Below are 11,624 nucleotides of genomic sequence, written 5' to 3'. Positions count from 1 at the left end.
GAAAAGATGACATAAGAAAAACATAATGTCTTCTATATTTTAGGGGGAAAAGTGAAGCATGAGAAGAGCTCATGCCCAATGAGTACAGTTCCCATGTAACATTTGTAAAAAAATGGAGGCAGGGTAAACGTGTAGCAGAGAATTAGAGGACATTATTCAGATGTCAATAATCTGACAATCAATCAATAAGATTGATATTAAACACAGAAGGTATACCCATAAAATATATAAAGAATTGGGGAAAATGAAGAATGTATTTACGGAAGAAAAAATGTTTAAGCTGCGAGGTACTTTTTGTGAAAATAACATTAAGAAAATAGGGGCAGATATTTAAGCTTGTCTAACTGATTTATTATTGTCTGTATTGATTTTCTCAGTAAGATTTGTGAAAGCTCAACCACCCAGAAATGAATAATAGAACATCAGTGACCAACTTCATCCTCCTGGGTCTGACCGATAATCCAGAAATACAGGCTGTAAATTTCCTCTTTCTATTTCTCACCTACGTACTGAGTGTTACTGGAAATCTCACCATCATCATTCTTACCCTGCTGGATTCCCACCTGGAGGCTCCCATGTATTTTTTCCTCTGAATTTCTCCTTAGAAATTTCATTCACTTCTGCCTGTAATCCTAGATTTTTCATCAGCATCGTAACTGGAGACAAATCTATTTCCTATAATGCTTGTGCAGCTCAGCTATTTTTCTTTGTCCTCCTTGGCTAACCAGTTTTTCTTCTGGCTGCTATGTCCTATGATCATTATGCGGCTATCTGCAAGCTTCTACATTATACAACCACCATGAGTAACAAGATTTGCTACCAGCTTGTAGTCAGCTCTTGGGTGGCTGGTTTCTTGGTAATCTTCCCACCACTAGCCATGGGTCTGCAGTTGGATTTCTGTGACTCCAATGTCATTGACCACTTCACCTGTGATTCTGCTCCTTTACTCCAAATGTCTTGCACAGACACAAGTACTCTAGAGCTCATGAGCTTTGTTTTAGCCATACTTACTCTTATGTCCACTTTGATGTTAGTAATTCTCTCCCACTCTTACATCCTTAGAACAATTCTGAAAATCCCTTCAGCTCAACAAAGAAAAAAGGCCTTCTCAACCTGCTCCCATATGATAGTTGTCTCTATCTCTTATGGGAGCTGCATCTTCATGTATGTCAAAACATCAGCAAAGGAAGGGGTTGCTTTGACAAAAGGTGTGGCTATGCTCAGTACCTCTGTTGCTCTCATGCTGAATCCATTTATTTACACTTTAAGGAACCAGCAGGTGAAAGAAGCATTTAAGGACGTTGTGAAAAAGATACTTTTCTCAAAACCATTGATCTGATGTAATTTATAACTAAAATATTGTGAAAAATTTAAAGTGGGAAACCTCAATCAAGCCGACTTTGGATGCTAGAAGAGGGAGCTGGAAGCGGGGAGCCATACCACTCAATATCAACTACAGGAAGAATTGTCAGTCACAGACCTCAGCAGAAAAATGGAGGGCAGGAAACAATAATCAATTACAGGCCCCAAAGAGGAAAGATGTACACTGCTTCTCTAACAATAAATCAACTACTCTTGCAATTCAGCCGGTGAGAGATCATCATCACCCTAAATACTTGCTTTTCTCAAAAACTTTTGTTCAGAGCAACTCTTCCCAACCTCCACCTTCTTCTCCAGAAAATAACATTCTTCTTTGTTGGATTTGCCCATAGCTTTCATGACCCAAACGGTAATTCTCTGTTATTCGTTATTCCCAAATAAACCCATTTTTTTTTCTGGTAAAATAACCAGCTGTTTTGTTTTTAAGGTTAATACTATACACACAGCAATTTTGCCGGAGAACCAATAGAAAATTCATTGTTTTACTTCTTCTCTCTTAGTTTTATCACTTCTCAGGAATACAGTTATTTATGGCATTTTGGATTCAGTGTTCCTATATTATAAATTCTCTTTATATGAATTTAAGCACAAAATCATCATGGAATGATCTGTAATGTTTTCCCATGACATAATACAAAGAAATGACTGAATCACTTCTTATATAAATGTATATGCTTCAAGTATTATATATGTGTTGCTATTTATCCCTGCATCATTTATTCAAAAAGCATATGGCATTAGTATTTTTTAGTTATTAAATCATATGTATATTGATTGCCAACATTTATCATAATACCCAGTGCTCATCCCACCAACTGCCCCCCTTAGTGCCCATCACACAGTCACCCCAACCCCCTGCCCACCTCTCCATATATATGTATGTGTGCATATGTATATTATATAAACTCTGTCATTAAGAACAAATTTCATGAGTGAAGAAATTTTTTAATTGGGGTTATTACTTAAAGGAAAGACAATAACATGCAACCATCCTTCTATTAATCATAATAAAGACAACTAGCATCATTTGGTTTGGTAATGAAGCTCTCTAGGGACCTTTACCCAAGCCTGTGGTTTATGAGGATATATAAACATACATCTTAGCCGATAGTATTGTTTTTTCTCTAAATTGTCTCAGTCTAATTTTGATAAGAGTCACCTATTGTAGTATATGGGATTATATTGCTGCCTATCGCACATAAAAAATAAGCCATCTCCCCTTGCTTAAAAAAGAGAGGGAAAGAGTTCTTAGGCAAAGAAAATACCATCCAATTTTACTAGTCAACTTCATTTGGCCTATTTGGTTGTATGCAAAGCACACATAACTTTCAGATTAGATAGATTCAGATAAAGGCCAAGTCCACCTAAGGATGCATATTAACAATCTGTAAACGGTGGCATCCTCTTGGTACATTTATTTATGAAAGTGAAATGGAAGCTTTTTGCCTTGTCCAAGTGACATATCTGATCATATTTGGATGCTACCAACCACAATCATACACACACACACACACACACACACACATATACCACAAATAAATTTAATCACTTAAAAATTATTAAGGTGATTAGTGGTTACTAGTGTCTGGTATTTTCAGGTGCCTTGTGGAAGTAGCCACACTCTTATCATCAGCATACTAAGACACTGAGAAAAATAGGATGATATAGATAATACATATCATTTTCCTTTTTCATTTGTTTGTTCCTTTCTTTTTACCTAGACATGAGGATACATAATGAATCATCCCTTCACCTAAAAGCAACTTTGACAAGTCTAATTGCTATAGACCAAATGTATTTCTACTAAGTTATACTGCTAAATTCTGGCTTCAAAGTATTGTGTGTGTTTTTATGATATGCTTAACTTCCTTTAAATGACTTCTACCAAGCTTATTTAAGCACTCAGTTTCTTGGTTTTATTTTAACTACAAAGTTGCATGAATTTTTATTTTACTGATTTTTTATTTACTTGACGAGCACAAATTAAGTAACCTAAAGCTTATTTCAGGAGCCCAATAAATATTTGATATATTATATCATATAATCTCTGTTTTTTAGAACACCCTTCATCCCTCAAGTTGAGGAACCATACTCCTTTTTTTTTCATTGGAGTTCAATTTGCCAGCATTTAGCATAACATCCAGTGCTCATCCCACCAAGTGCACCCCTCAGAGCCCATCACACAGTCACTGCAAGCCCCGGCCACCTGCCTTTCCACTACCTCTTGTTCATTTCCCAGATGAAGGCGTCTAAATTTTTGTCACCCTCATAGATATTTTCACTCATTTTATCTCCTTTCCTCTTTATTCCCTTTCATTAATTTTATATTCCCCAAAGAATGAGACCATGTAATGAATGTCATTCTCTGATTGATTTGTTTCACTCAGCATAATACACTCCAGTTCCGTCCATGTCGAAGCAAATGGTGGGTATTTCTCATTTCTAATGGCTGAGGATATTCCATTATACACATAGACCATATCTTCTTTATCCATTCATCTGTCGATGGACATCGAGGCTCCTTCCACAGTTTGGCTATTGTGGACATTGCTGCTAGAAACATCGGGGTGCAGGTGTCGTGGTGTTTCACTACATCTGTAACTTTGGGGTAAATCCCCAGCAGTGCAATTGCTGGGTCGTAGGAGAGATCTATTTTTAACTCTGTGAGGAACCTCCACACAGTTTTCCAGAGTGGGTACACCACTTCACATTCCCACCGACAGGGCAAGAGGGTTCCCCTTTCTCCACACATCCTCCAACATTTGTTACTTCCTGTTTTGTTACTTTTCACCATTCTCACTACTGTGAGGTGGTATTTCATTGTGGATTTGATTTGTATTTCCCTGATGGCCAGTGATGAGGAGCATTTTCTCATGTGCTTGTTGGCCATGTCTAGGTCTTCCTGTGTGAGATTTCTGTTCATGTCTTTTGCCCATTTCATGGTTGGATTGTGTTTCTTTGCAGTTGAGTTTCATAAGTTCTTTATAGATCTTGGATATTGGTCCTTTAAATAATACGTCATTTGCAAATCTCTTCTCCCATTCTGTAGGTTGTCCTTTAGTTTTGTAGACTGTTTCTTTTGCTGTGCAGAGGCTTCTTATCTTGAAGTCCCAAAAGTTCATTTCTTTTAATAATAAATTTATTTTTATTGGTGTTCAATTTGCCAACATACAGAATAACACATTCCCACCAACAGTGTAAGAGGGTTCCTTTTTCTCCGCATCCTCTCCAACATTTGTGGTTTCCTGCCTTGTTAATTTTCCCCATTCTCACTGGTGTGAGGTGGTATCTCATTGTGGTTTTGATTTGTATTTCCCTGAAGGCAAGTGATGCAGAGCATTTTCTCATGTGTGTGTTGGCCATGTCTATGTCTTCCTCTGTGAGATTTCTGTTCATGTCTTTTGCCCATTTCATGATTGGATTGTTTGTTTCTTTGCTGTTGAGTTTAATAAGTTCTTTATAGATTTTGGAAACTAGCTCTTTATCTGATACGTCATTTGAGAATATCTTCTCCCATTCTGTAGGTTGTCTTTTAGTTTTGTTGACTGTATCCTTTGCTGTGCAAAAGCTTCTTATCTTGATGAAGTCCAATAGTTCATTTTTGTTTTGTTTCTTTTGCCTTCGTGGATGTATCTTGCAAGAAGTTACTGTGGCTGAGTTCAAAAAAGGTGTTGCCTGTGTTCTCCTCTAGGATTTTGATGGAATCTTGTCTCACATTTAGATCTTTCATCCATTTTGAGTTTATCTTTGTGTATGGTGTAAGAGAATGCTCTAGTTTCATTCTTCTACACGTCGAGTTGTCCCCACACCATTTATCGAAGAGACTTTCTTCCAGTGGATAGTCTTTACTGCTTTGTCGAATATTAGTTGACCATAAAGCTGAGGGTCCACTTCTGGGTTCTCTATTCTGTTCCATTGGTCTATTTGTCTGTTTTTGTGCCAGTACAACACTGACTTGATGACCAAAGCTTTGTAGTACAACCTGAAATCTGGCATTGTGATGCCCCCAACTCTGGGGTCTTTGGGGCTATTTGGGGTATTTTCTGATTCACACAAATCTTAAGATGATTTGTTCCAACTCTCTGAAGAAAGTCCATGGTATTTTGATAGGGATTGCATTAAACGTGTAAATTGCCCTGGGTACATTGACATTTTCACAATATTAATTCTTTCAATCCAGGAGCATGGAATATTTTTCCATCTCCTTGTGTCTTCCTCAATTTCTTTTAGAAGTGTTCTGTAGTTTTTAGGGTATAGATCCTTTACCTCTTTGGTTAGGTTTACTCCTAGGTATTTTATACCTTTGGGTGCAATTGTAAATGGTAGTGACTCCTTCTTTTCTCTTTCTTCAGTCTCATTGTTAGTGTATAGAAATGCCACTGACTTCTGGGCATTGATTTTGTATCCTGCCACACTGCCAAATTGCTGTATGAGTTCTAGCAATCTTGGGGTGGAATTTTTTCTACGTACGGTGTCATGTCATCTGAGAAGAGGGAGGGTTTGACTTCTTTGTCGATTTGAATGCCTTTAATGTCATTTTGTTGTCTGATTGCTGAGGCTAGGACTTCTAGTACTATGTTGAATAGCAGTGGTGAGAGTTGACATCCCTTTTGTGTTCCTGATCTGAGGGGAAAGGCTCCCAGTGCTTCCCATTGAGGATGATATTTGCTGTGGGCTTTTCATAGACGTTTTTTAAGATGCTGAGGAATGTTCCCTCTATCCCTCCACTCTGAAGAGTTTTGATCAGGAATGGATGCCGTATTTTGTCAAATGCTTTCTCTGCATCTATTGAGAGGATCATATGGTTCTTGGTTTTTCTCTTGTTGATGTGAAATACCATTTTGATTGCTTTATGAGTTTTGTACCATCCTTGCATCCCGGGGATGAATCCCACTTGGTCATGGTGAATAATCTTAATGGACTGTTGGATCCTTTTGGCTAGTATCTTGTTGAGAATTTTTGCATGTTTGTTCATCAGGGATATTGGTCTATAATTTTTTTTATGGGATCTTTGTCTGGTTTTGAAATTCAGGTGATGCTGGCCTCATAGAAAGTGTTTGGAAGTATGCCATCCCTTTCTGTATCTTTTGGAACAGCTTTAGTAGAATAGGTTTTGTTTCTTTTTTAAGCTTGGTTTAATTCCCCTGGGATGCTATCTTGTCTTGGACTTTTGTGTCTTAGGAGGCTTTGGATGACTGCTTCAATTACCTCCCTGCTTATTGGCCATTTCGGGTTTTCTATCTCTTCCTATTCCAGTTTTGGTAGTTTGTGGTTGTCCAGAAGTGCATCCATTTCTTCTAGATTACCTAATTTATTGGGGTATAGCTACTCATAATAAGTTTTAAAATCATTTGTAAGCCCTTGGTATTGGTTGTGATCTCTCCTTTTTCATTCGTGACTTTTACAAAAATATTTATTTATGATGAGAGAGAGAGAGAGAGAGAGAGAGAGAGGCAGAGACACAGGCAGGCAAGGGAGAAGCAGACTCCATGCAGGGAGTCCGACTTGGGACTCGATCTCGGGTCTCCAGGATCAGGCACTAGACTGAAGGTGGAGGTATACCGCTGAGCCACCTGGGCTGTCCTTCATTCGTGACTTATTAATTAGAGTCTTTTCTCCTTTGTTTTAAATAAGGCTGGCTAAGGGTTTATCTATCTTATTAATTCTTTCAAAGAACCACTTCCTGGTGAGGTTAGCTTGTGTATTTGAGTTTTTTCAAAAAAAATTTTTTTTTAGTTTTTTCAATTTTTGAGGGAGGCGTGTATTGCGATGTATTTTCCTCATAGGACTCCTTTCGCTGTATTTCAAGATTTGAACAGTATCATCATTTTCAGTAGTTTTCATGAATCTTTTTAATTCTTCTCTAATTCCCTGGGGGACCCGTTCTTTTAGCAGGATGCTCTTTAACCTCCTTGTGTTTGAGTTTCTTCCAAATTTCTTCTTGTGATTGAGTTCTAGATTCAAAGCATTGTGGTCTGAAAATATGCAAGGGACAATCCCAATCTTTTGGTATCGGTTGAGACCTGATTTGTGACCCAGTATGTGGTCTATTTTGGAGAAAGTTCCATGTGCACTTAAGAAGAATGTGTATTCAGTTGCATTGGCATGCAAAGTTCTGTAAATATCTGCGGAATCTACCTGGTCCAGTGTATCATTGAAAGCTCGTGGGTCTTTGGAGATGTTGTGCTTAGAAGATCTGTCAGTTGGAGAAAGCTCTGTCTTAAAGTCTCCCAGTATTAGTGTATTATTATCTAAGTATGTCTTAACTTTGGTTATTAACTGATTGATATACTTGGCAGCTCCCACATTTGGGGCATAAATATTCATGATTGTTAGGTCCTCTTGTTGGATATGCCCTTTAAGTATGATATAGTGTCCCTCTTCATCTGTTACTACAGTCTTTGGGATAAACTTTAATTTATCTGATGTGAGGATTGCTGCCCCTGCTTTCCTTTCAGGACCCTTTGAATGGCAAATGGTTCTCCAACCTTTCCTTTACAGGCTGTAAGTGTCCTTAGGTCTAAAATGAGTGTCTTCGAAACAGCAAATAGTTGGGTCTTGCTTTTTTAACCAGTCTGAAATCCTGCATCTTTTGATGGCATCATTAAGCCTATTGACATTCAGAGGTACTGTTGAAAGATAAGAATTTAGTGTCATCATGATATTCAGTCCCTGTTTTTGTCGGTTGTTTCTTTAGGCTTCATCTTTCTTTAGAGGGTCCCCCTTAATATTTCTTTTGAAGCTTGTTAGGTGATCACATATTCTTTAGTTTCTGTGTATCTTGAAAGCTCTTTATCTCTTCTCCTATTCTGAATGAGAGACTTGCTGGCTCTCTGGAGAGAGAAAAGCATTCTTGACGGCATGTTCTTCTCCTTTAGGACCCTGGATATATCCTGCCAGCCTTTCCTGCCCTGCCGGGTCTCTGTGGAGAGGTCTGCTATTAATATAATATTTCTCCCCATATAAGTTAGGGGTCTCTCGTGTCTTGAGGCTTTAAGGATTTTCTCTTTATCTTTGGAATTTGCAGGTTTCACTATTAAATGTCGAGATTTTTTTGGGTTTTATTCATTTTGGTGGCCCCTTCTCTTTCTCCTGTATCTGAATGCCTGTTTCCTACCACAAATTAGGGATGTTCTCTGCTATGATATTTTCAAATATGCTTTCTGGCCCTATGTCCTTTCTGGTGCCCTCTGGACCCAATTAAACATAGATTTTCCTTTTGAGGCTGTCATTTATTTCCATTATCCTTTCCTCATGATCTTTTAATGGTTTTTTTCTCTTTTTGTCGGCAGCTTCCTTCCTTGCCATCAACTTGTCTTCTGTGTCACTCACTCTTTCTTCTACCTTTTAACCATCATCCTTACGACCTCCAGTTTGGATTGCATCTCATTTCATTGGTTTTTCATTTCGGCCTGATTTGATCTAAATTCTGCAGTCATGAAGTCTCTTGATTTTTTACGATTTTTTCCAGAGCCACCAGTAGCTTTATAATTGTGCTTCTCTATTGGCCCTCTGACATTGAATTGTAATCCATATTCTGTAACCAGTGGCAGAGAGTACTGTTTCTGATTCTTCCTTTTGTGGTGAATTCTTCTTTCTAGTCATTTTTCTCAGTGCAGAGTGGCTGTATGAGCGGGCTGCATCAAGAATATCAACCACGACCTAAGTAAATTTGACTGTAGATAATTCTGCCAAGGTCAGAGACCAGAAATTGAAAACAAAGATGAGAATGAAATAAAACAAAAGGACCACTAAAGTGAAAAACACATTTTACAACTAAGTAGTAAAAAATAAGAGGCCAGGAATCCTAGAGAAGAAGAGATGAAAAGGAAAAGAAAAAAAAAGAAAGAAAAACGGGTATGAAAAAAGGGGGGGTGGGATTGAGAGATGGTGGTGGCGAAGAAGTTGTATTGGAGGGAGAATTTAGTCTACCTGAGGTGTTCTAAGGGGTGATCCTCTTATTTCTGAGTATATTGTTTGGTATATTATGATGATGCTCATTCCCAAATTCATATAAACCAGAAATATTTGTTTAAGGGTGCAATATTGACCACCAAAACATAAATGAGATAAAAGAGAGGGCAGAATGGAAATCAGGCATCTCACAGGATGAACCAGCATGGTGTTACCACTTGGATCTGGTATATGGTGGTCATATTTTAGAAGGTATTACCTTCTGCCATTGTAGGACAAAATGAGGCCGAGAAAAGAAAAAACACAAAACAAAAAGAGCATATTTTGTGTATCTCCCAAAATTGAGTATGTTGAAGGGAATCTAGAAGTAGAAAGTATATCTAGAACCTGTAATTGTAGAAATATCAAAGTCAAAAAGGAAGAAATTTAAAAATGAAGAGGTGGTAAAATATTGTAGTTAAGGTGAGAAAAGAGAAAAAAACTGGAAATTTACAGTCTGATATAAAAATGAGTTGTACTGGAAAAAGGAAGAAAATAAAAAAGGAGGATACCCTCTGGTTCTACATACTGTAAATCCCTTGACTTCCCCTGGAGCTTTCCAGTGCTGCTTGGTCAAGAACTTCCTCTTCCCCTGTCCTTCCAGCTGGTCGTCTGGGGGAGGGGCCTGTTGTGCGGACAATCAGGTGTGTGCACCTGGGGGATCTGCCCCGCCCCCTGCCAGGTGCACAGCTCAGTGGTAGCTGTTTATCCTGTGAGGCCCCTGTCCCCTTGGCCCCACTCTGTCCCAGGCACAGGGTGATACGAGGAAGAACAACACTGGGGGCGGCCGTGTCCCCAGCTCTGGAGTCAGCTCCCCGCAGTAGCTACTTGCAGCTCCCAGTCCGCACTGGCCTGGATGCTCCGGGGGCAGGGGGCGCTGACCTGCACAGCCTGGGGGCGCCTGTTGTTCACTGTCCTGTGCCCTCCCTGCCTCCCCTGTCCCAGGGGGAACGCCGGATCCTGGACTGTGTCCTCTGGCACCCTGGGCTCCGGGGCCAGTGCTGCTAGAGTCGCGCTCCCGGTCTGCGGCTCCCGAAGGCAGCCGGGCCCAGCCCCCTCTGCCTGGAGCGCCCTCCTGACCCCCCTCCGCCCGGAGCAGCCTTCTCCCCGGGGCCCTGCCCTCCACCCTCCAGCCCTTCACCGAGCTGGGCCCACAGGCTGAGTCATGCTCTCCCCAGCTGCACTTCCTCTGTTAGTGACCCTGGGAATGTGGAGGCCTCACTGCCCCTCCTGTGGTTCCCCCCGAGTTCCCTGCTGACCGCCTTTCATCCGGGAAGCATCTGGTGCAAATTTTTAAAGTTCCTGCTTCCCCCGCGCGGGGCTCTCCTGTTGCGGAAGCTCCCGCCGGCCCCCTTAGCCCCCTCCTTATAGTGCCCTTCCCCCACTTGATTCTTTTTTATTTTTTTTTCTGCCTCCCTACCTTGTTAGAAGCTCAAACCCTTCTGTCTGCATCGTTCCAGCTGTTCTCTCTTTAAATCTCAGGTCGAATTCATAGGTTTTCATGATGATTTGAAAGTTATCTATGTAAGTTGGTGGAAACAGGTGACTTGCGGACCCTACTCCTCCACCATCTTGCCCCGCCCCCTTCCTTCAGGATTCTGACAAACATACCATTTCTCCATAATGTCTTCAATATCACACCATTTGTCACATGCGACTTGTGAGTGTGAATTTCAGAGGACACTTAGTGCATTTTCACCCAGGAAAGGATACGAATGTTAATTAATAAATAGGTTAAGAAGGTGGCATCCAATTATAATGGAAATTTAACTTTTTCTAAGAATAAAGTCATGAAAAAGTTGAAGTGAATAAATATGTATTCCATTTCTGACAATGCTGAGCTAAGTGGTTCATATCAAACTATCTATTCTAAGTTTTTAAAAAGATTTTAAAAATGTTTTAAAGTACAGTTAAATACTTTTCAGTTAGGACGTATGCTCATACTAGAATTCAACAACAAGAAAATGTACAACTCAAATGCTGGAGAGGGATTTGAACAGAGACTTCACCAAAAATGAAACACCAATGGCATAGAAGCACATAAAAAGATGTTCAAGATCATATATCACAAAGAAATTAGAAATTAAAGCATCAATGAGGCACTGCTTAAAACCTATTAAAAATGTTTAAAAAAAAACACTGACCACATCAATGCTGGCAAGGATGTGTATCAACAGAAAAATCTCATTTATTGCAAAACTGTACAGCCACTTTGGAAAAGAGCTTGGTAATATCTTAGACAGCAAAACATACTCTTGCTCATACAGTCCAGCAATTTTACTCCTTAGTAT

The 11,624-nt window shown here is 39.6% G+C and overlaps 1 protein-coding gene across 1 annotated transcript; it reads left to right on the top strand.

Moving 5' to 3' along the window:
• Positions 1-407: 407 nt before the first annotated feature.
• On the top strand, positions 408-1,339 carry LOC100683141 (olfactory receptor 6C76-like). The gene is given in 2 exon segments (XM_038589062.1): positions 408-588; positions 591-1,339. Coding segments are annotated over 2 exon segments (930 nt in total).
• The last annotated feature ends 10,285 nt before the right edge of the window (positions 1,340-11,624 follow it).

This window comes from Canis lupus, unplaced genomic scaffold, assembly GCF_011100685.1.
Source record: "Canis lupus familiaris isolate Mischka breed German Shepherd unplaced genomic scaffold, alternate assembly UU_Cfam_GSD_1.0 chrUn_S1613H1804, whole genome shotgun sequence".
Taxonomy (NCBI): domain Eukaryota; kingdom Metazoa; phylum Chordata; class Mammalia; order Carnivora; family Canidae; genus Canis; species Canis lupus.
The sequence above is the reverse complement of the archived record's forward strand: the minus strand, read 5'-3'. Positions and strand labels throughout refer to the sequence as shown.